Below are 26,329 nucleotides of genomic sequence, written 5' to 3'. Positions count from 1 at the left end.
TTTTTTTCTTGTTTCAGCCAAACCCGTGATATTCCAATTCACATTTTCTAATTACTTTTCCAGCTCTAATATCCTATCTTCACCAGTGAGCAATCTTACATTGTAACAGGCCAAGTTCAGTTTCCATGCATGGCAGCCTGGTGGTACCCAGAGATTTTAGCACCCTCTGCTTCCACTCAGATCCTCTCGCTGCCATAAGAGGGGAAGTGAAATCTACTGGGGACTGAGGGCTATTTTTTTCGTCGTGCTGTCATGTGCTTGGAGGGTTTGGTCTTTTCCTCTTTACGCTGACAAGGCCTCTTGAAGAGAACCACTCTACACGCTCGTTGCCATCTAAGTGACGTAACAGGGCTTACCATTAAGGTGTGCATGAGTGGATTTTAGGGAGGTAGGCCAATCTCCTAAATCTTCTATTTAGAAAGATATTAGATCCATCATGTTTTTGACTGAGTGTTGGATAACACAGAATACCTGTTCCTCTCTAAGCCCCTATTTTATCACTTATATATAGACTAGAGTATGAGTGGAGAAATGCTAACAACGTCAGAAATAGTAACAATGGAAAAAATTAAATAGGTACCTGTAAAATAAAAGTAAAATAAACATAATACAAATAGTACCTGATGCTATAGATCTGATGATTTTAACTTCTTCATCAAGGGTCATCAGCCAAAAGTAAAGGAAATACAGCAAGACGTAAAGTCTCTGTTTCTGATATGAAATATACATAGCAAGAGGTAAAAAAGTAAGCTGACTTATATTTCTTAGCTGACCTGACAGAGACCGAAATGGAAAGTAGTAAAAACCAGATCAAATCTAAAATAAAAGTAGAAAGTAAAGAAGCAAGATAAAAGTAAATAACATAAAATTATAATAGTAGGGAGCATGAGAGGAATTATATGTAAAATGAAGACGAAGATGATATAGACAAGGTTTGACCTAGACCAAAAGCAATATTTGCTGATTTGCTATTTCTGGCTTTTTTTGTCTCCAACAAAGTTTAGTCTTTTTATTCTACTTTGTCAGTTTTATAATTTCTCCCCTATCCTGGGTTGTTATGCTTCTTTTGTTTAATTGCCGACCTCTCCATCACACTGGTAATTTTAACCTATTTGCACCCTCTCCCCTTCAGGTTACTTTAACATGTTATAAATACACAGGGAACTAATTTGCTAACTTCTTTGGTTCACTGATACAGCCAGGCTGATGTTTACTCCCCTCAGCCCATATCACCGCTTTTGCTTGGAACCACAGTAAGTTGTCTGCCTTTGTCTATATCCATTCGTCTTCATTTTACATTACTTTTATTCAAATTCCTCTCATGTTGTTTTATCCTGCCTTTTACGTTTTATTTTTATTTTAGATTTGATATGGTGTTTATTACTTTCTGTTTCAGTCTCTGTCCAGTCAGCTATGAAATATACTTCAGCTCACTTTTTTTACCTCTTTCTATGTATATTTGATATCAGAAAGAGACTGCTTTACTTCTTGCTGTATTTCATTTGGTTTTGGCTGCTGACCGTTGATGAAGATGTTAAAATCATCACATCTATAGCATCAAGTACTATTTGTATTATGTTTATTTTATTTTACTGGTACCTGTGTAATTTTTTCCATTGATACTACTTCTCACATTGTCAGCATTTCTCCGCTCATACTCTAAGCACACGCTCTTTGAATAGACCGGGGTTCAAGCCCCTGACTGCTGAATACGGTCGATCTGCCAACCTGCACTAGACCAGCGTGGCAGATTATGGTCTATTTCCCTCAGCATGAAAAGTTGAGGAGGCTTCCATCCTGCAGTGGGTTGATAATGTCTGCACTTTACTTTTTACTTTACTCTAATCTACTTATCTACATTCCATTATGGTTGTTGGGTATTTCTGCTATTTTTAGTAGTGCACCTTGTCCAGAAACCATCCCAATATTTTAATATATCATTCTTTTTATAATTAACATTACATTATTTTTAAGGTGTTACTGTTCACTACAACCATTTGTTATTAATACATTATTTATGTATATATATATCTGCTCAGAATAATCAGCTCAGAGGGCATAAATTCAAATTGAGGAAGGACGGATGTCGGATAGATGTGCGGAAATTTGCCTTTGGCCAGCGAGTGGTTGGTTGGTGGAACTGACTTCCATCACTTGTTGTTGAAGTTGATAAAACAAATTTAAGGCTCAACTGGACAGGTATTTCGAGCGAACAGAGGGGTGAAATGGGAGTGGTGTGTTTTTTTTTTTTTTTTTTTGGCTGATGCTGAATAAGCTTGCTTTCTTGCATCATATGCCTCTGCTAATGCTATATATATATATATATATATATATATATATATTATGTCACTATTTTACAATGTACCCAAGATTAGAGCATCATATGCAAATATTATGCTCTGATTTTTGAACTAGCAGTAATGGCAAAATTAGGTAATGATTTAAGGATACAGGCCTCTGTAGCCAAGTGGTCAGGGAGTGCAGTAGCACCCGCTCCTTAAGTAGACCAGAGTTCATGCCCCTGACTGCTAAATAAGGTCAATCTGGACTGCACTGGTCCAGCGTGGCAGATTATGGTCCATTTCCCTCAACATGAATTGTTGAGGAGGCTTCCATCCTGCAGTGGATTGATAATGGCTGCAGTTTACCTTTTTTAAGGATACGAATAATCATCTGATCTTGAATAGCCTTAACTTAGAGTGTTTAAAGTACACTGAGTGGGCAGAAATCATGGGATACCTGTCTAGTAACAGAGAGGCCCCTCCACCTTTTGCCCGGAAAAAGGCATGACATGAGGAGGCATTGAGTCCACTAGTTCACAAAAGCATTCCACAGGTATTTCCATCCATCCATGCTTGCTGCACCGCTGTCCATAATTTCATTGCATTCCTGGATGGAAAATCCAAAGCTCGAACAGATCTTTTTACAGCATCCCAAAGATGCTCCACAGGGTTCATGTTTGGTGAACGGGGAGGCCATTCCATGGTGGTAAAATCTGTAGAATGCTCTTCAAAACATGTTCTTGTCACCACTGGCCCTGTGGGTAGGCTCATTACCCTGTGAGTGCAGATGACCATGAACAGATGCAGATGGTCTTCAAGGATGGACATGTAACCTAGACCATTCAAAGATTCATCTAGACATACCAGAGTTCACAACATGTGCTGGTTGAACACACCCCAGACCATTATGACTGAATAGTTCCTTGTTGACATGATGGGTGCATAACTTTGTGCAGTTTCCGCCAGATACACTCCCACCCATCCACTCGAAATAACTGGAAACAGGACTCATTGGACCAGGAGACCCATCTTCAGTCATCCAAGGTCCAGTGCCGATGTTCTTTTGTGCAGTTGAGGTGTTAAGTCCTGTGTCTTAGCACCCTCTGCTTTGGTTTTTTTTTCAACCTTCCTTGTTGAAGTTGGCAGTGATTTGTGCCACTGTCGCTTTGCAGTTGGCTGAAACAGTTTGAGACAGATGTAGACAGCCACATTGAGATGTTATTCCGGAAATGGCATATTCCATTTCCAGCGCTGTCTACATTGAGATGCTATTCCGGAAATGGCATATTCCAGATACACTCTTGATACTGTCAAATGGGGGATAGTGAAATTTCTGTACCACCTCTGTGATAGTGACCCATGCGTTAGGCACCCACTATCATCCCTCTTTCAAAGTTGGTTAACTCACGATGTTTATCCGTACTGACATTGAATTACCATCTATGTGAATGCAGTGTACCTATATATTTGCCAAGCGGTGGATTATCCACTAGCAAGAGCAGTGACAGCATCACATTGCCTGAAACCAGGTATCCCATGAATTCTGTCCTTTCTGTGTAATAGTTAACATGAAAGTTAAAAGTATGGGAATCAAGAAGTTTAAAGTTTATATTTGGCTTTTCTCTATACTAATCATAGCCCTGAAAACTGTAGAAATGTTGATAAAAAAATTGGTGCTGTTTAAAATAGTGAGGAAAGAAAGCCAATTGCTAAATAAAGGTGAGAAATAGTCACTTGGATTGAACTAGAAATAAACACTCGAGCTTTTGATTTTACTCTAGTTGTGCTAGACATGTTTAGGATACTAGGTAATAGCAAGTTAAAGGTATATGGAAGAAATGTGATAAATTTTTAATTGCAGCTTTTATCCAGCATCTATAGGGATTGCTCTCTGATCTTTTCTCTGCTTTGATTCTTCCTATTTTGGCATTTAATGTCCCTCTCAATTCATATGCTGATGATTTAAAAATCTTGTTCATTTCTTGAAATGGTGATGAAGCTGCAGTTAACAATATTAAGCTTAATCTTTTCTTTCTTTCCAAGATTAAGGATTATTTCTTTAGATTTGGACTCCATATTAATGGTTCTGCTCATGTCTATAAGAAAGTAATCTGTCCTTTCACTCTTCACCCTTTGAGTATTATAGTTATCTTGTCCCATCTGTATTTATTCATAAAGATCTTGGCTTTTTAATTGATCAATCAGAAATTTCAGTTTGGGCCTCACCTTCAAATGCTTATTCTTCCTCACAAAATAAAAATAAATAAATACTCTTATTACTAGTTTAGTTCACATACCTTCAGGAATGAGTTCCTCATATGTAGACAATAAAAATATTTTGTATCAACATAGTTCCGGAAATGCTTGGTTCCCAAGTTATTAACCGGAATGTCTTATCTCCCACAGGTGATTTCCTTCATCACAAGGTACTGACAGAATCTGGTAGTCTTCCATTCCAAATGTGCTCAAATCAGGAGCAAGCGAATATGCACTTTATATACGGTTTGGCAGACGGCAATGCTCTGGAGGCTTGTCGTTTGTACCACGAAAGGTTCCCAGAATGAAGCTGTCCAGACAGGAAAACGTTTGAAGGTATCCATCGCTGCCTTTGTGAACATGGGACCTTTACACCTCGTAGGCGCTTCCATAGCCAGGTGGGCAGGAGCGGCAGTGTGTAGCACACAATTCTTGATTAGATCAGGGTTCGAGCCCGTGACCACCAAATACGGAGGATACAGAAAGGTCAGGGAATGACCACCGCCTATCCCCGGAGCAATATGGCCTTAGTTGCTAATGCTCCTAAAAAAAAAAAAATAAAATAAAATAAATTTACACCTCGTGCTGCTGACAGAGGATGACCAAGATCTACGACTCCTGAAGTAGAGGAGGAGACGTCTATGTGAGGCCTGTATTCAGGCAGAAGGTGGACATTTTGAACAATTACTGTAAGGTGATGTGAACAGTTAAGTGTCATAGACAGACCTTTAAAATTCATAAACCAAACATTTCCGGAACTATGTTGATATAAAATATTTTTATTGTCTACATATGAGGAACTCATTCCTGAAGTTATGCAGTGTATTTTGGAGACACCCTGTATAATGACCTTATATTTCTCACCAGTGTTACATGCTTCTGAAGTGTGTGGCACAAAAGAATTAAATTTATTTTATGTGGTTTCTAACTATTCTGTTACCTTCCTCAGAGTACACCAATGTGATATATTTGTGTTTCTCTTGTACATATTTTATGTAAATTTAAAGCAATATGTATTCCCCCCCCTTCGTTTTTTGTTGCTGTTTTAATTTTATAATGGGAGACCCTCTGTCCTTGTACTACCCAGAGTACATAAGTGTTGAAGTACCTTATGTACCTTTCACTTATATTAAACAATTATTTATTTATTTTTATGGGACGGGGTTGCAATTGCCTGAGAATTACTCTTATAGGTATGTATATTATATAATGAAACGCTATAATGTCCTGAAGTTTCACACCAGTATATTTACAGTAAACTTTTTCAAATTCACCACCCTTGGGGATTAGGAGGTGATAGATTTTTAAATTTTATGGAGTTTAGGAAGGTATACCTAGTGATTGAGCAACTTTAAAACAGAGCACATTGCCATACATATTAAACACAAACAACTGAAATTAATTATGTCTGTAAACATTTATAATGACTAAATGACTATCTTCTCCTTTCATCTGTTTTTTGGAAGCAAGGTTTCAATTGCATGGAAATGCAGTTGAAATGCAATTGTGTTTCAGTTGCATGGGGATGATTGCAGCAGAACATGCTTGCCTTTGTACTAGTTACATTAGTATTGCACTACTTTCAGCAGATAATTTTAGCTACATTATTTTAACTTTGAAAATTCTTATTTCATATACTGCATGACAACTAAAATTGGCCGACTTTTTTACAGCTGTTTTGTCTACATGTTTTAATGAAATTGTTCTGATAACACACAGACCACTTGCCATCTAACAAAACACCTGTTAGTTCTGAAACATGCTGACATATCAACCTGATTTTTTAAACAAGCTGATTAACCTATCAGCAATTAACTATCTGTTTGAAAGTAGTGCAAATACTGGGGAAGTTTGAAAGTAGTGCAAAGGCAAATTTGTTTTGCTGTGGCAATTAAAGTCCTTGCTTTGTCTATGAATTTTAAATTCTGCTGGCCACAAAAATATATTAAAGGGCAAGATAATCCATCTCTTAAAAGAATCACCCTTTTTAGCCTGAATTCTTAAAGACAAATGTGATCATTTCTACAAGTGCTGGATTACTTCATTAATATCGTAAAAATTTTTTTTTATATGTGCTGGATTTTATGGAGTTATTGTACTCTATTTAGACAGTAGTGCCCAAAAATGTTGCATCACCTCAATTTTTAGGTTGTTTATGCTTATCCTGGCAGCTAATCTTTTAGGAATAGCTGGAAGAACAAATAATTAATAACAATACACATATAAAACTGTTAATTGCAGAAAAAATTGTGTGTGTATGCCAAGCACATGCACGTTAGATGGTTTTATGTGAAATATCCTTTGTGTTTCTTTTAGGTATTTTGTTTTGTGTATATCAATTACAAAATAAAAGAGGTTTTGTATTGTAAATATTTTATTGAACATTCAAAAATTTTCATAATAACAAATACTTGTATTGTTGCAATCATACTTCCTGCAGTTACTATTATAGGAATTATGATCACAGAACGAATACTTATGACAAATAAGTATTTTAAATAATGACAAATACTTGTATTGTTACAATCATACTTCTTGCAGTTACTACTGCAGGAAGTATATTGTGTCATCATTCTACTCAACAAATGGTAATTAGGCTATTGGCTTAGATTTTGCTAACCTTTCCCTAAGGATATTGTACCGGTCACGAAAATTGCATCACACACACTCTAATCAAACTACTAGTGAGTACTCAGCACAGACTAGTGGTGGGAGTGTGAAAACCACCTCTGCAGAAGCTGTGGATGACATTACTTTCACAACACGTTGACCAATATTTGTATTGTTGCATACATATGACAAATACTTGTATTGTTGCATACATACTATTCAACAAATAGCTACAATCAAATGGGTAATTATGCTATTGTCATGGCTTCACTAACTTCTAAGCCAAGGATGTTTTCACATAAAATAAAACATCTTTCATGTGTACAAGGTACACACGCATTTTTTCTTGTTTCATTGTGTTTTTCTAATGCAGTTCGAAGAAATTCAAACGAATGGTATCTGAATTTTGTAAACTGGTTCACTTGAACTCGATATCATACTAGTTACAAAAAATGCATCACATGCTCTAATCACACTACTAGCGAGTGCTCAGCACAGTCCATTGGTGGGAGCATTAGGAACGACACGGAAGTGATGTCATCTGTGGAAGCCATAGATGACATCACTTCCATGACACATTTTTCGTGACTGATCAAATTTACTTGGCTAATGCCCCTAAGGATGTTTTACATAAAAAATTTACCTTTATGCCTTATGGGTAAATATTTTCAGATCAATCTGGAACGCTACATGATATTGCCAAGGGGGATATCTTTGTGTGCCTTTGATATAAAGAGTGTGACGATACTATGTACCAACTCAGTGTCATTATAGGCCTTTATTAGAGCTTGAAGAACAGGGTGGATGCCCTTGAACGATTTAAATTGGGGCACATCAAGCCCTCAACTGCCAACATCAATGCCAGAGCTTGCACTGATCATCAGGCAATGCAGTGGCAACCCCGAAGGCAGAATATGCTGGTACCACAAAGGCTAGTTGATGTCAGTGACATTATTGTCAGGGAAATATGTTCTGCAGAAATTATAGGTGGAATAGAACCAGGGTATATCTACCAGAGGCAAAAATTGATAACATTTTAGCACAGATATTATATTTTAAGGGCACAAAAGACAATAATGTACAGGTTGGCACTAATGACATTACGAGTTGAAGATTGACAGACTTACTTAACAAGTACAGATCAATTAAAAAAAAAAAAAAAAAATCAAGTTAGGATAAAATTTGAAAGTGTCTGCAATTCTGCCCAGACATGATGGGGGGAGTACATGATGAGAGACCTGTCAATCATTTTGGCCATGGAGTGATTTTTCAAGGCTTAATTGAACAGAATTTTTCACACCGTGGTCTGTGCTTGTTAGCAGGATAGACCTTGTACAGGAATGAGATACACTTAAATACAAAGGGTGCAAAAATATTTGCTAATGATTTGAGGCAGTGTTAGGTGGGTGTTACACAGACTAATAAATTACCACTAACCACAGGCAGAGGTGAAAGTGATTCTTGCACTGCTTCTATTGGAACACGTAGCAGTTTGAAAAGTAAGGTGCTGGAAATTTCAATGACTGCTGGGAGTCATCATGGAACAAGTAAGTAACATTGACTGTGTTATGGTAACTAAGACTAATGACAAGTGCATGAAGGACGGTGCTAGAAGCATAGTAAATAATTTTGAAGTGCTGGTCAAGACATCAAATGCAGACATTGTTGGGATATCACAGATGTGGTGTCACTACTCAGATATAAGGGATGCAGAATTTGAATTTGGGGAGTACAATGTGTACACCAATCTAAGGCAGTGAATCCAGTTGACATGGGTGGCCAGTACATTGTTGAGTCAGTTCGGTGTGATACTATTTCTAGGGGAAATAAAAAATGAGAGTAGGAGTGTTTTATAGGCCTAATGACTCTGATCAATATAATGAAAACTGTACAGAGAAATGGAATGGGCCAGTAAATCAGAATGTATTATAATTTGGGATTTTAGCTGTCCAGATATTGACTACAACTTGTGAATTAGTCACTCGCACACTAGCAAGGCTTTTGTGGATTTAATGGATGAATGTTTCATGGTCCTGCTTTACTTCTTTAACCTGGAACAGATATTAAGCTAACAGGCCTATAATTACCATTGCTTTTTGTTCCCCCTTTGTGAATTGGGGATATATTTACACTTCTCCACTCCATAGGGCCCCTTCTCTAAATCCAAGGATTCCTTCATAATTATGCCTAAGGGTTTGCTTACCTCCTTTGCTGCTTTGTTTAATATAATTGGAAAAATGCCGTTTGCCCCAAGTCAACAATTTCTCCTCCACTTTCCTTTCAGTTATCACAAAGTAATTTAGCTCCTCGTTAGTGTTTTATAAACTTCTGGCATCCCCTTCCCTAGAATTTTTCATGTGTGAATGTAGATGCAAAATACCTATTCACTTTGCCTGCAATATGAGCTGGGTCATCAACAGTTAATCCATAGCCACCACAGCCCAGTGTGATTCAACCTTTTCCTTCTTTTGTTAATATAATCATAGATGTCTTTGCTTTTTTTCTTTGCATTCTTTGCCAGAGACTTCTTATAATCTGACTTCGCTTGCCTAACCTCCTTTGTGACTTGATTACAGAATAATTTATATCTACCATACGCTTCTGTATCACCTGATATTTCATATGCATCACATGCATATTTCTTCTCTGCCATGTGTCTCAATAATGTGACATCCATTTAGGATTAAGACTTGAATGAATGGTATTCTTTGTTAGTTTGGAAAGCCTAGTAGCTTCTTTGATTACTTCTCTGAATACTTCCCATTTAGCATTTTCTGATGGTAACATCATCAGTTGGTCCCACTGTACACATTTAAAAACTGTCTGAGAATTCTGTAATTGCCCTTACAAAAGCAAAAGCCTTTCCCTCTACCCTCGACAGTAGTTATATCTTTAATTAAATTCCACATTAGTATGTGGAATTTAATTAAAGATATAACCTATACTGTGATCACTGCCACCCACTGTGATTACTGTGATCACTGCATGTAAAAGACCCACTGGGTCTTTTACATGCAGATTCGTAATGCATGAGAATCACAGTCGATAACCATATCAAGAGTATTACTTTTTTCTTGTTACCTCTCTAACATACCACTATAGAAAACAGCCATCCAAGAAATCCATGGAAGTCTTGCTAGTGTGGGAGTGACCAACCCACAAATTCCAGTCATCATCTGGAGAGTTAAAAATCGGCCATTATGAGACATTCTAATTTGCTGGTCCACTTTATTTCCCTACATGGCTGTTTGGTATACTCATCAGAGTCATTAGGCCTAAAGCACACACACTCCTACTCTCAGTTTTGTTTTTCAGTGCTTATATCACACTAAACTGACTCAGCATTGCTCTTGATCACCCATGTTGATTGGATGCACTGCCTTGGATTTAATATTCTTTTTTAATTAAGTGCATAACCTCTCCACGTCTCCTGTCCTGTTTGCCCTTCCTGATGCACAGTAGTCCCCATATTCAGATTCAGCCTCACTTATGTTTGAGTGATACCATGTGTCTCATATCCGTACGATGTCTGCATTTGATGACTTAATTAGTACTTGAAATTCATGAAATTTATGTATAGTGCTTCTAGCATTAGTGTACATGCAATAGTCTACATTAGTGTAGCATTAGTTTACATGTAAGTACATGCATATGTTCTTACTCTTAGTTACCTTAACATAATCCATATATTCATTTGTTCCATAATGATCCACAGCAGGCCTGAAATCCCAGCCATCCTGCATTCCAGGTTGTTACATGTACCAATAGTAATGCAAGAATCACTTTTACCACTACCTGCGGCACTAGTTAAACTCTTAGTCTGTATATCCGTGCCCTCCTCCCAATCTAGCAGTTTTCCAATCCCCCTATTACTGCTCAATAGCATTAGTAAATATTCTTTCAGAGTGGTTGCACAATAGATGTGAAGAAGTTTGCTTTCGTCCAGTGGGCAGTTGATTATTGGAAATGCTTTTATCTGTTGTTTTGGAAATGGATGATTTTAATAAATTCAAGGAATAACTAGATAAATTCTTGGAGGGTGTTGTGTGTGTGGTTTTTTTTTTTTTTTTTTTTTTATGCTATATGAACTAGCTTTCTTGCATCATTTGCCACTACTACTAAAATAAAGATGTGTATCCTGCGATATCTCATCTTATATGAGAGATTTTAAAAGGTGTAAATAATTCACAGGGTTGTCAAATGTTGTACTTACAAAGTGCCTAGCCTCCAACTGATGGGATGAAAAGTAACATGATACTTCTGGTTTTAGAGAAATGGTACTTATTAATTGTGCAGCATATGGCAACTTTTGGTGGCTTTACACTTTGCAAGATCAATGCCTTTCATTTCCTAGCATCTTTTTTCCTGCTCGCAGTGTGAAATATTATGAAAATTGTACTGTTGCTTTGTTATTTAATGATAGGATCAGAGTATGTTAAAGCTCAGTTTTTGAAACCTATTGTAGCTGTTATAAAACAGAAACATTTGAAATTGTAATTTTTCTTATAAAACAGTAGAAATGATAAAGTTATGTGTTCTTTTGCTATACTAGGCTCACAACCTGAATTCTGTATAAAAAATATATTTGTTTTCCACAGCAGCATTGATTTATCATATGTAATGCCTTTACATTCAGTGTCATACTACGTATCAGCTGCATTCATTTCAGGAAACTGTATTGCCATTTATTTGTAATAAGGTTCCAAACACCCTTAAAATTGCTTTTGACGGTATTTCCAATTTATCAGAGAATGGGTAGTCACCAGATCAGTGTGAATTTACATATGTGTCAATACTAATCTGTAATATGAGATACCCCAAGTTATATCTGCAGAGCTCTAAGAATGTGTGAGCAGGCTGAAAATAGTTACATTCTCCTCTCTTCTGTTAGTTATAGTCTCCTCTCACCTTATGAGCTATGGACTGTGGGCAATGACTTGAAATATCAAGTCATTGCCCACAGTCCACATGGGTCATTGTCCACATGGGCAATGACTTGAAATATCAAGTCATTGCCCATGGTCCAAACTTGATAATGGCATATTAACAAGTACAGCTGCAACCAAGCCAACAAACAGAGTTCACAATTCTAATGCAAAATAAAATTTAAAAAAAAGGAAGAAGAAGAAAATTGCAGGCCTGTAATTCACCCTATTCATTTTAAGTAGTCGTTTGAACTGTTGCATTTCTAGACCCACTGAATTCTAGAAATCACTGAGTGTTGACTTTTTGTGATAGAAAATAGGACTGATCAGAATACAGCGCACCATGCACCAACTTTCATGAAATGCACCAGCATCTTATGTATTGTATATAGGTCTTCTGTTGTGCACATTTTCATGTTTTGACTATTGATATGTCTGATTAGGTGAAAGAAGAATGTATGTGAAGATTATGTGGTCTAAGCTTTTTATTTCCATTGCTGTCTTGTGTTATTCGAACTGCTTTAAGTATATAATGGTCTTTTTGTTGTCTGGTTCAGTTTGCGAACAAATGAACCCTCTCCAGTGCAAATCCACTACACCCCTTTAGTAGCTTTTTGGCAAAACTGTGGGAAATACCCATTACTCTTGATAATTTTCAGAGCGAACTCTTCTGACTATGCCATAGTCATTCTTGGATATCTACAATCACAACATCCAACATTTTAGACCTGTCACTATGTGGTTCGTTGGTTACACATCCCGTGTCATGACATTTTTTAATAAACTTTCATATGGTGGAATCGCTTCATAATTTGTGTATCTGCAAATATTGTCTATATTCCTGTCTGACTTGTAAAGGAATTGCATTTAAAGTAGTGTTCTACAATGAAGCATCTCTATTGTAGGATTAATGCCAGGTTTTATGCATGAAGTAAATAGCATTACTGATTTCAATAACCTGCCATATGTTTTTAAGCTTCAACTTACACATTAATCAGATTATATGTTGTTTCCATAAGTATAACTAGATATGTGCAACCATGGTTCAGTGACTTTAAAAATATGCTGTGCTGAGACAAAGATCTTTTTTTCATCTCCAGTTTAAAGGATCAAGTTATAACTATATGAAATTTATTGCCTTTTGCCAATGGGTTTTATCATGGTCATTTATTTTTATCTTAGACTTTGTTAAAAAGTTCACATAAACTGGACAGAACCAACTCGTCATATATGCCTACTATGCTATACTTAATCAATTGAATAATATGCTCTGCAGTTTAAATATTCTTTTATTGGTTTTATTTTTTATTGATTAAATTCAAATTAGCCTTGTATGTGCAAGGTTCAGTTGGAAATCTAGCATCTTTAATTCATGATAAACTAATACAGTTCTGATGTTAATTGAAAAGAAACAGCAAAAAATTTTCGTTTTGGTTCCCCATTTCAAATAGCTGTTTTCTCTTCTTTTGTTCTTTAATTGTTTAGTTATATATATATATAATCCACTGAAATTTTTTTCTTGTATTTCATTGATAAATTTATTTTATTTTTTTTTTTTTTTTGTTCTGTTAATGCAGATGTCAGGATATCAGTGGGACTTCATTAGTGATTTTGCAAAAGACTTGGTAAGGAGAATGTTAACATTAGATCCAGAAAAGAGAATAACTGTTGATGATTCATTGGACCACTGGTGGTTAATGGTAAGAGCTTTGGGCTGCATTTTACCAATAATACAGAGTTAATTTTATATCAGCAATGCCAAGAGATATGCTTTTCAGCATACAAACACAGTTTACTACCCATTTAACAGCTGCCTATATTGCTTGTTTAATTTGTTATGTGATGGTTATTTTGGTGAATTTCTTTCATTCTGATTGCCCCCTTCTCAGGGCCATATTTCTTGGGAAAACTGATGCATTTAGAGAAGTTTGGGGGGGGGGGAAAACCGATCTGATCTTCAAATATTTTTTATCAGCTAAGTGAGGAAGAGAGAGAGTTTCTGAGCATTTCGTGGAAGATTGAATTGCCATGTAGCAAATATTTCAATTGGAGCCATTTTATATTTTCAAGGTCAGCATTATATAATGATTTAGCCTCCACGAACAATTAGAACCTCAGTTTATGTGACCTTTTTCTTTAGAGTAACCTGAAAGTAGTAGTATATTATGGAACAGTAAATGGTTCCATTCTGTGAATTGTTATCCCTGTCTATTTGGTGCTTGATACAAAAATTAATAACATCTTTACTGAGTTCGATGCATATAAGTATCAAATTGTACTACAAATGATGTTATAGCATTATATGTGAAAACATCAAAATGCACCTAAGTGCTGTGCCATAACATATATGGGTGGTTGGTTAATAAAATGAGTGCTGTAAAAAGTACATGAAATTAATAACTGCTTAATTCTGTTGGCACACTGATTGAACTCTCAGCTGTTAGTAGCAATGGTTAGTTTTTGTTTATAGTTTGGTATGCAGTTTTATTTGTGTTTTGTATGTATTGATTAGCTTTATATAAAATGTTGAGGTTTGTTTTGATTTACATGGTCTAAGATTAAGTGTTTGCTTTTAATTTTGAATTCCAAACTTTTACCTTTCAGCTGTTATTTCCAAATTTTTGGAATGCTGAGGATTTCAGAATATTGTTATTTCTCAGCATTCCAAATATCACAGAACACTGATTGCATTTTCTCAAATATAAGCAGAAGTGAATGTGTTAAAATACAAGTAGAGCAGCATATCTACAAATGAGGAGTTCAAAACTAGCAATTATTAGCAAGATATTTTTTGTGATGTTAATCACAAAAAATAATACAAATCTAGAAAAGTGTCTCAAAGTTGTAATTCTGTTATCTGAAACTTTATCATTATAGGAACACCTCTATTAGGAACATGTCTTGTTGAGGACACAAGGCTTCAGTCGTGCCAAGAGTATTAGAAACCGGTTAGATAATGTATCTAACCTGTTAGAAAATGCACACTTTAATAGGTATTTGTGTTTCCTTTTGTATTTTCAATCTCCCTGGACTGGACACTTTCAAGGGTAATTGACACACATGCATGTTTTCATGTGTGTCAGTAAGGAGCATCTTATGTATTGTATGTAGGTAAATTGGATCTACAAGGAAGGCAAGTGAAGGTCAGTATTATTATAGTAATACTAATTAGCCTTGATGGCTATGGATTCTCATGGAGCAGGTGGAACAGTATCATTAATAGGGTAAGGATTATTTATAAACTTAGTTGAACTGTTTGATGCAGTTTCACTCTCACACATCACTTAGCAAGGAAATAAAATTTACAAACTGAAAGATGCTGTCACTAGAATTAAAAAAAAAAAAAAAAAACAGCACAGGATTCAGTTTATGGTACAGCTGTAATACACTTCTTTCAAAAAGAAAAAAGAAAAAAAAAAAAACAGCACAGGATTCGGTTTTTGAGACTTAATTTTTGGGGATTTTTGGCATCAATAAACTTGACTATACTTGACATTACTTTAATAACTGGTATTTAGCTTCTTGACTAGGAGTTAGTGGTTTTTCGATAAGGGCTTTGGTGGTGATAAAAGAAAGGGTAGTAGTAGTTGGGTACCAGGGAGTATGCTGTAAGGAGTTATAGATCAATAATAATTAAATCAGTATATGCAGGATAGGCAATTAGTGAGTTTTGAGTGGAGTTCGATTAGCTGAGTTAAGGATATGCGAAAGGCTATGAAAACCAGATGGTCCGCCAACACAATTCTGATCTGATAGTCCAAGGGAGAATAGGAAGCATGAGAAAGGAATCCCTTCGGAATTCAAAACCCGAAATGGAAAATCTTCTTAAGATTACAGAACTGGTCCAACCCAGAGAAGGGGAAAACTAACTGTAAGTACGCTTTATTCATATTATGTCTAGATCAAGGATATTACCTGAAAATGAAGAGCAACCTTAATTTGGAACTAAGAAAAAGGCACTCTGTGTTCCTGTTAGCTAATGACTCTATTAAATTGTAAAGAGAAAAGAAATTTCTATCTAATGTCTAGATTAACACTGAGGACTGGTAATAATCCATGCTGTGAACTGTAATTTGTATAAACTTTGGTAATTGTGCATCCAAAGGGGTTTACTGGCTCTAGAAATTTTTCTTTGTGTAATTTATCTTTATTATCTGTAGAAATAATGTATAATCCCATGCCTGAAACCTTTATATTAAATATGTTGAATTTACATTGGTGTATGCTTCAGTTTGTCTCACTCTACTCTAGTTAGTCCAAGACACCTGGATACCTACACTCTGTCAGTGGCCCAAAAGGTAAAAAAAAAAAATGTTCTTGTTTATACTCCAGCACAGCCACCAGGTCAGTGGAGTTTACAATAAATCATCAATACAAATGTTAATCGTATTTTGTAGTCACGGGCTTGAACCCTGGACCACTAAAAGAGCATATGCTACTGCACTCGCACTCCTGACCACTCGGCTACGTCAGTAACTTAACGTTACCTAAATAAATAATAGTAAATGAACAGAAATTATTGACACTATCATAGAAAAGTGTTTAACATGGTATGGACATGTACAATGGATGCAAAAAACTTGATCTCCAAATGCTATCCTGGAATGGATACCTCCTGGAAGAAGGAGAAGAGGGAGACCTAGGAGGACCATGGATGGATGGAGTACAGGAGTGCATGACAGCCCGAGGTTTAATCCACCAAGACACCGCAAACTGCACTTTATGGCAGGAAAAAATTCCTACCAAAAAATAACTTATAGGCTGAAGAAACCCATTGTAAATGGAAACATTTCTCTTGAAGAAGAAGACTAAGGGAAAATGGCAATCCTTCATGCTAATACATAATGCTTTCACATGGCAGTGAGAAATGGTGGTCATCCATATGGAGGTTTTATCAAAGTTGTTTTGTGTATGCAGGTCCCCCCCCTCCCCCCGGAATACTGGTTGAAATTTTCCTATGCATTGCATTGCATTGATTGTGTGTTAATATTTTAAAACAAATTTATTGCTGTCTGTAGTAGAGCTATATACAGAAATTTAAAGAGGGAGGGAGGGTTTTGAATCCTATTACATAAAAAGAATTCTATTTGAGCAGAAACAATGGGTGTGGACTAAAATTATTAACTGATATAATTATTCATAAGGAAAATGAAATGCTCTAAATAAAACAAGTTATATTCATTTTTAACAAAATTCATGTTATTTATAAAAGTTAATACAATGAAACACCAATATGCAAAGTGATAATTAATAAAAAAAACTCTGAGTACACAACATGTTGCAGTGAATTTTCCAGTTCAGTTATTGAAACTGGCTACGCTGACCTGAAAAGTAGAGTATGTGTGCATAGTGGACACTTTATTTCGACTCTGTGATGGAATATCCACTTTAGAGAGGTATGTGCAATTATAAGTGGTTCCACTCTGCGAAGTGTTATATGTGTTTCTGGAGTACTAGATACATTCTGTCTGAAGTATTTGTTGTTATTTTTTCCTACTGATATTTACATAGCCATTTTTGTCTTTGAGAAATGGCATAGTCAGTTCCATCACATCTTAACTAATCTGAATATGTGCATTCGTAAAACCCCTCGACGTGGGCACCTGTACATGGTGAGGGGACCTCCCAGTGATGCTGCTGCGTTTCCAGATTAGCATCACTGAGATCTAATGCCCATACCTTGGTTCCAGGGTTATATTATTGGAATCCACCGTGTGCAGCCATGCACCGCGACCCATGGAATTCGGAAAGGGGGATCCTGGTGGTTGATGGGCCCAGCCTTAATATACCACTTTGGCCCCTGCTTCGACAAGACGGGTGGTCCCGGACCGCCCCGACTGTGATCAATCGGTGGGTGGTTCTTACTGCTAGGGTCAACTGTGTTCCAATAAGTCTCCCAATAAGCCTTGATCCTGTCCCCTCCTTTCGTCCTGGGACGGGATCAAGGCTTATTGGAAACGTGGATATGGTGCTCCTAAGCTAACTTGGCGTCCCATTCGGGTATGCAGTACCTGCTAGTTCACGAGTGGGCATCCCCTCGTAGGGCTCTGTGGTCTGTGAGGTACTTAGGGCATCTGAAACTTTTATCTTACTCATATGAGTAATTTAAATTCTACTTCTTCCGGGGCCCTAACAAGGCCCCTACCTAATCGACACGATAACACAGACAACCACTGGCAAAAGAGCCAGAACTGAGGATAAAACACCATCTGTAACACCACTTTTCCTTATTCTCTATTCGACCGGAGAGCAGTCAATTGGAAAGATGTCACCCTTCTTTATCCAGAAAGGATTAGAAGGGTTGGCAGGATCACCTAAATCTGTAAAATGACTGCGTTCTGGCGACATTTAGGTCGAAGCTAAAACTATGAAACAGGCAGAAAAATCCTGAAAGCCTATCAACGTAACCCCTCACAAAACTTTGAACTCTTCATGAGGTGTCATTTCAGAGTGGGACCTTCTTCATGTCTTTGAAGAAGAGATCTGCTCTGAATTGAAAGAACAAGAAGTGACGGCTGTCAAAAGAATATCAATACGAAAGGATGGGAATCTCGTCCCTACCCGAGTTCTCATCCAAACATTTAACACTCCACGGTCTCCTAGTTCCATCAAGGCAGGGTTCTTAAACTGCCCAGTGAGGATTTATATTCCAAACCCACTGAGGTGTTTTAAATGCCAAAAATACGGCCACTCACAAACAGCCTGTCGTGGTAACCCTGCCTGTGCTTTGATGTGGTGCGAAAGACCACGAGAGCAAGGAATGTTCAGCTTCCAAACTGATCTATAAATTGCCAACAAGAACATCCTGCCTACTCCAGAGCATGCCAGCGGTGGAAGGATGAAAAAGAGATTCAAAAACTGAAAACAGAGCTGAATCTCCTATCCAGAGGCTAGAAAACACAACCAATAAATAGCGGGAAGCCTTCATACGCTCAGAAGGTTTCTGCAAAGTGCACTATCGGTACGCAAACTGAGATGACTGTACCACCAAGAGAGTCATTCACTCCGATTGCACGCTGTTTATTGAGTTCACAAAAAGCCCACCAAAAAAACCCAGTCAGCTGCCACTCCTATATCCGTACCTCCTAGTGCTCCACCACTACCAAAACAAAGTGGTAAAGAGCCACCAGTAATAACAGAAATAATGGATGTAGAGGACATGGAGGTACCCTATGAATCAGTCTTTGGACTCTTTGCAGAGGAAGAAATGGACACGGGACAGCGTCCATTCTGCCCCAAAAAAGATAAATTCAAGACTGACAAAAGTAAGCCCTCAGCACCTCAGAAGCCACCTGATGGACCCACCAAGCCAAAATAATGGCTAAATTCCTACAATGGAATTGTCGTGGATTCTGGTGAAATACTGATGAGATCAGGCCCTCCTGCAAAAGCATGAGCCAGTTTGCTTTTGCTTGCAGGAGACTTATCTGAAGGCAAATGATGATCCCACCATGCATAACATCACAATTTTTCATAAGGATAGAATTGCAGATGGTCCTGCTCATGGAGGAGTGGCTATCCTTGTGGGCAACCAGACCCAAGTACAGAACTTGCTACTTACAACCAGCATAGAGGCTGTTGCAATTCGCCTTACAGTGGGATTTTTATTAACCATATTATAAGATCTGAAAAATGTAAAACATTTTGTGTATTTTATATACATGTTATTTTCAATTTTAAGTGGCGAGGGAATTCACAAACAATGAAATACAGTAGAGTGTCAGTTATCCAGAATAACTGATGTCCGACCTCTTCCGGATAGCCAAATTTTTCGAATAATTTTTCCTGTAAGATAAATAAATTTAATCTTACCTCGTGATTAAATTAAATAATTAAGATTAATTAAATAAAAAAAAAATAAACTAATCTCGGAAAACAGAAACAGCCATCCATGCATTTTTATGATTTTTATACAAAACAGGAAAATTAAAAAGATTTTTAAATGTTCTCGGTTCTTTCAACTTGCCGATAACGAGCACAGACAATCTGTTCGTCCCAATGACATTTTGCCAAAATAGCAATTGTAACTCTCTATTTTCTCATCTTAAAACTTGTTGCAGGCATTTTTCTTTTAGTGACTAGGATTTTTTCTCGGTATTGTTTTCCACGATAAGCCCATCTCATCAACATTATAAGCGTTTTCTTTCTCGTAATTTGCTTAATTGAAGCAAACTTACTTTTAAAGGATACCACTGCCAATTCGTCTTTAGAAGGTTTCTCGCCTTGAATGTCTAGTTCATACCGTGTCTCGGTTTGAAGTTTTTCAGCCAACCTGTGCTTGACTTAAAATCTTCATTACCTCTTAATTTTCGATTAAAATTCAATGCTATTTCACACAACATTGGGCCAGACACTGGTTCACATAAACTGAAGAAAACGAAAAAACATTGTTTTTTTGTCTTGTTCGATGTTGAAACATCGGTTTCAATATTGTCTTTTTCCTGCTAGATCCTCCGGTGTCTCCGTAGCCAGGTGGGAAGAAGCAGCAGTGCTTAGCACATGCTTCTTGATTAGACCGGGGTTCGAGCCCGTGACCACCAAATATGGAGGATGCAGAAAGGTCAGGGAATGACCACCGCATATCCTGGAGCAATATGGCCTTAGTTGCTAATGCTCCTAAAAACCAAATAACAAACAAACAAACAAACATGTTCAATAGGTAATTTACTTACAATGGGTTTGTGATAGCTAAAATATAATACATACACTTGAGATTGTAAAGAGTGTAAATGTCTTTGAAACACAGCATCAATTATAGTTCCATGATTAGTAGTTGATACAGATCTGGAAGTATTTAACATTAGGCCAAATTTATTTTCTAAGAAAACAGTAAAAGGTTTGGATTGCGTATATGCAAAATTAACTTTGAAATCTCCACTAAGTGGCCCTGGGTACCAAGCGTTTCCGTGGCCAAGCGATTCTTGCGTGTTTATAAAGCGTTTTTCCTCTAAGTGACAGAGTTTTCCTTGTTTTTCTCGTAGAATTAAATTTTTCTGTTAAGTAGCTCTACTTACTTAAAAACACTAAGAAGAGAGCCCAGAAGAAGGCAAATACCTTTTTCTATAATTTAGCTAGCCGTACTAACTAACTCTACGCTTGGCCACCAAGCGGCACTGTTCCTGTCTCCCTGTGGCAGGCCGGTAACCTGGGTGGTAAACCCAAATCCCCAGGGCCAAAAGGAGTGATCATGGATAAAAATTATTATCCAAACTTAGAGCCTTTGAGCTCAAGAGTGGAAGCTTCTAACAATGACCATGACTCGAGTCAGTCTAAAAGACTGCGAAGAGAAGCAGAATGTCATGAAGATTGATATCATTATTACCAATGTGTACAGGAATATTCACTTTTTGTTTCCTTTAAAGATGATAGCTGCTCTATAATGTCATCAACTATAGCCCCTGGCAGATATATTCTGCTCCTATTCCATCTGTACTTTTTGCACAATATATTTCCCATTTCCACGACAGTGTAGTCACAAACTACAGCAGCCTCCTTTGGGACCAAGAATCTCTGCTGGTAAGGACATCATTTATTTCAGCTTACTGTGGTTCATTCTTGGTCACCAGATTTTAATTTAATTGAGCAACTGTTTGATCAAGCAAAAGAAGCCCCTCAGAGCAGAGATCCAAATCTCTTGTTTGCAATATCTCTGGGAAGCAATTGAGCCAGAATGGGTGAGCAACCCTGTGTCGTGCTTTTGATACATTTCTGAGTAAATACCTTGATGAATCCAAGCTATTCTGAAGACTATAGGGGAGCCTACTTGTTATTAGTTAGGCGTATCTGATAAAAGTATTTAGTGTATTATAAATTTGCTTCTGCATTATTAAGTTATTTATATGGTATCTAACTATGGGGTGTTAAGGATAATATTAGTTTTGATAATTGTTACTTGAGGCATTGAAAAAATTTAAAAATGGAAAACAGTGTAAACTAATGTATATTTGAGAACCTGAGTTATTGAGTTACATTTAATGTTGATAATATAATATAACATATCAGTTATTATATTTATTTCTATTGTTATGCAGTAGTATTAACAACAAAGTCTTTGTACTATTACTAATATTAGATGTAACTTACTGTTATTAATTCCTTAGTGACAATGAGATTGCAAAAGTATTCTTTAAAGAAGCAAAGAGAAACAAATTCTTCCCTTCTGATTTATTAGCAGAATTTACTTCAAGGAAAAAAAAGTGATGATGATGATTTTGAAGTATGCTTCTTTCAGGATAGAGACCGTTGTGCCCCAAGACATCATCTACCTCTCAGTGTAGAAGAAATGAGGAAATTTAATGCAAGAAGAAAACTGAAGGTTAGTAATTTTGAGAAGAAAGAGAACATAAATTGTGTTTAAGTAAGACTAACTGCAACTGGGCATAATATTTTTAAGAGTGATAATTATCTAGGTAATATACATGTAAAAACACCATAGACAACCCTTAAAGGAAAAAACTATGATAGTAGTGTAAAAGGCATCATTTCAACTGTATCTCATATTGTGCTTATCCTTCACAACGAGTTACTATGTATTGCAGTACCTTGAATAAGTAACGCTTCACTAATAGAGAAGACTACTATTACTTATTCTCATTGGGCACCACCACCACCCAGACGGCACTGTTTCAAGGGTAGTTGGCCTTTCATCGGTAGGTGAGCAGGTACCCTGAGAGATGCCAAAAAGGTGTACGTGATAATGTTTAAGTATGACTAAATGCAACTGGGCATAATATTTTTAAGAGTGATAATTATCTATATAATATAGGTGTAAAAACATCATAGAGAACTCTTAAAGGAAAAAACTACGATAGTACTGTAACAGGCATAATTCCAACTGTATCTCATATTGTGCTCATCCTTCATTAGTTACTATGTATTGCACTACCTTGAATAAGTAATGCTTCACTAATAGAGAAGACTATTGTTACTTATTCTCATTGGGCACCACCACCCAGATGGCACTGTTTCAAGGCTAGTTTGTATACGTGTGGGATAATAACTCTACTATCTACTTATCCCTGTTACACTTAGAAAAGCAAAAAGTAGAGGGAAAGTTATAGCAGGAGTGGAAGAAGAAAAGAAACGACAGTAACTCCAAATCTGTTTGAGATGTTTGAGATGTTTGAAATGTTTAAGAATACTGTTTCAAGTATTCTTAAACATTTTCACATACATCTTTTGGCATCTCTCTCTTATTGTGGGATTATCTGCACAACTTGGTTGTCATGTGTGCAATACCAGGGTGCCTGCCCACCCACCGATAAAAGGCCAACTTGCCTTGAAACGGTGCCATCTTGGTGGTGGTGCTGCCCAATCAGAACAGGTGCCTCTGTAGCCAGGTGGGAACGAGCAGCAGTGCGTAGCACACACTTCTTGATCAGACCGGGGTTCGAGCCCATCACCACCAAATACAGAGGACGCGGAAAGGTCAGGGAATGACCATTGCATATTCCCGGAGCAATATGGCCTTAGTTGCTAATGCTCCTAAAAACCAAATAACAACAACAACAAATGAGAAGAAGTAAATGTTACTTATTCAAGGTAGTGCAATACATGGTAACTCGTTGTGAAGGATGAGCACAATATGAGGTACAGTTGAAATGATGCCTTTTACACTACTATCGTAGTTTTTTCCTTTAAGATAATATTACACCTATATTATCTATATAATATAGGTGTAAAAACATTGTTTTTATATATCTGATCCAGAAGCCTCCTAGAGAGTTACCAATAGGTTCGTTCCAGTGTACTAACTAGCGGCCGACCTGTGAATACCGTTTTAGAGCTGTACTCTTGGAATGTAAGCAAGATTGGATCTCACCATGATGTTCATTATAATCTCAAAAGTCATCAATCACGCTGCATGATGGAAGAGATGGGGAAGGGTTGACTGGAACTTAGCTCTGGAGACTAAACATGGGTTCCACCACTTCAAGCCTCTAATAAGCAAAGTGGTGGTATTGCACCGTTTGATGAATCATCTAGTACCCTGTATGATTCCTTTCACCTCAAAGGTACTACTTGCGCACATGTCCATTCCGATATTCCCTGTCAGAGACTTGGTAATTTGGAATCTCCTCTTTTCGATCTTATCTAACTTAAAATCTCTCTATCCCAGTCTGTAAAAAATTTATCTGTTGATGTCTGTACCATTCTACCAACTCTACTAATCACTTGGAACTCATTGACTTCCTCTCTCTGCAACTTGATTTTCTCCAGTCCAACTTTCCTAACAGTTAGTTAATTTTCCTTGGTAATTTTAATGTTCACAACTTCAGCTGACTTCTGTTTTTCTAGTCACACAGACCCAGCTGGTTGAGATACTGAGGCTTTTGCAATTATTAATTAGCTCGCACAGATTACTCATTTATCTGCCACCATTCTAATTATACAGCTAACACGTTTGTCCTTTTTCTCACAAACAACCCTTCTAAGTACACGGTCAAAGTGAGTGGTCCTTTAGGAACCTCAAATCACAACTTGGTGGTTGTCTCTTCTCCAATGCAGCCTTTATCTCATGGCTATTCCCAACCTCATGTTGTTTGGCATTACAAGGTTGCAAAATGGGATGATCTGCGAGATTTATTTTCCTTGGTCAGATTACTTTTTCAAAACTTCTGATGGATGCCAACTTTGTTCAGATTGTGTTAGTGAATTTATTCTTGTAGGAATGGAATCCTTTATGCCACACTCCACTTTAAAATCTCGTCCTTTATCTAAACTGTGGTTTTCCAATAAATGTGCTAAGGCTGTTTAAAAGAAGAATGCTGCATATCGTAAGTGGCTTGCTTCAGTCTCATTTTCTGTTGACACCAGAGCCCACAACAATTGAAAAGCAGTTATTAATTAGTCCAAACTTAATTTTTGAACAGGCTAAGAGCAGAAAACTTGTTTCTTGCCCTAATGGTAGACAAGCATTCTGGCTTTTTGCCAAAGCTATTGGCCACTACTTTTGCTCATGTCTCCTCCCCTCTCCATCTCATATATTAATGATCTTGGTAAAACACCTCCCACCATTCCCAACACGCTCCATTCAATGCCTCCTGTGGTCTTCCGTCAAAAGGATGTCAGAAGGATTTTGACGAATCTTGATGCTAAGAAAGATCCAGGTCCTGATGGTATTTTTCCACTTGTTCTCAAAACCTGTGCTCCTGAACTTACTCCTGTTCTTTGCCACCTTTTTTCACTTTCTTATTTCAAAGGTGTTTTTTATCTTCTGTTTGAAAATTAGCTCCTATCCAGCAAGTTTCTAAAAAGAGGGACAAATCTGTCCCATCTAATTATCATCCCATTGCAATTAGTTCTACTCTATCTAATGTAATGGAGAAATCAATTAATTGCGAACTCTTAAACTTTCTACAGCAGCATGTTCCGGAGGCAATTAGAGTGAGTAATACTCTTGATTTGATTATCAAGAGTATTATCAGTGATCACTGTGTGACAAACTGGGATTCACTCAAAGAGGTAACTAACATCATCGGTAAAGGGAAGGGTTTTTGCTTTCGTAAAGGCGTATACGGTGGTCTGAGACAGTATTTAAATTCTATATGTGGGACCAACTGATGATTTTACCAACAGCCAATTCAAAATGTGAAGTATTCAAAGAAATAACCTCGGAAGCTACTAGGCTTTTTCTACCAACTAGGAAATATTGTTAAAGATTTAGGCCTAAATGGATGTCAGATGAACTAATTAGACATGTGGCAGAGAAGAAAAATGCATGGGTACATATAAATTAACAGGTGAACAGAAGCCTATGGTAGATACAAGCTGGTCTGTAACCAAGTCAAAAAGGAGGTTAGGCAGGCAAAGGCAGATTACGAGAAAGCTTTGGCAAAGGATGCAAAGAAAAACAGCAAAGAGTTCTTTACTTATGTAAATTCTAGAAGGGAGGGGATGAATAAAATTGGTCCACTTGATATCAATGGTTCAACTGTTGATGATCCTGCTCAGGTAGCTAACAAACTAAATGAATATTTTGCATCTACATTTACACATGAGGAGTTATTCAGGTACGGGAATGCCACATGTGTATTAAACTCTGGCAGTAAGTTAGATAATCTTTTAAAAACTGAGAGTAAAGTGGAGGAGAAATTGTTGAAGATAAACATAAGAAAGGCACCTGGGGGTGGATGGAATCTATCCAGTTATATTAAAGGAGGCAGCAAAGGAAGTAAGCAGATCCGTAGTCTTAATTATGAGAGCTTCCTTGGACTCAGGGGAGGTACCCATAGACTAGAATTGTGTAAACGTGAC

The 26,329-nt window shown here is 37.1% G+C and overlaps 1 protein-coding gene across 1 annotated transcript in view; it reads left to right on the top strand.

Moving 5' to 3' along the window:
- The window catches only part of LOC150080848 (peripheral plasma membrane protein CASK-like), a 669,094-nt gene that overhangs the window by 176,708 nt on the left and 466,057 nt on the right, over positions 1-26,329 (top strand). Inside the window, exons 7-8 of the mRNA XM_090381386.1 lie at positions 13,651-13,773; positions 22,305-22,388. Of these exons, the coding sequence (XP_090237512.1) occupies positions 13,651-13,773; positions 22,305-22,388 (207 nt within the window). The remainder of the gene's footprint in view (positions 1-13,650; positions 13,774-22,304; positions 22,389-26,329) is intronic.

This window comes from Mastigoproctus giganteus, chromosome 9, assembly GCF_048544385.1.
Source record: "Mastigoproctus giganteus isolate SK-2022 chromosome 9, ASM4854438v1, whole genome shotgun sequence".
Classification (NCBI taxonomy): domain Eukaryota; kingdom Metazoa; phylum Arthropoda; class Arachnida; order Uropygi; family Thelyphonidae; genus Mastigoproctus; species Mastigoproctus giganteus.
This window is presented reverse-complemented; position numbering and strand designations above follow the sequence as displayed.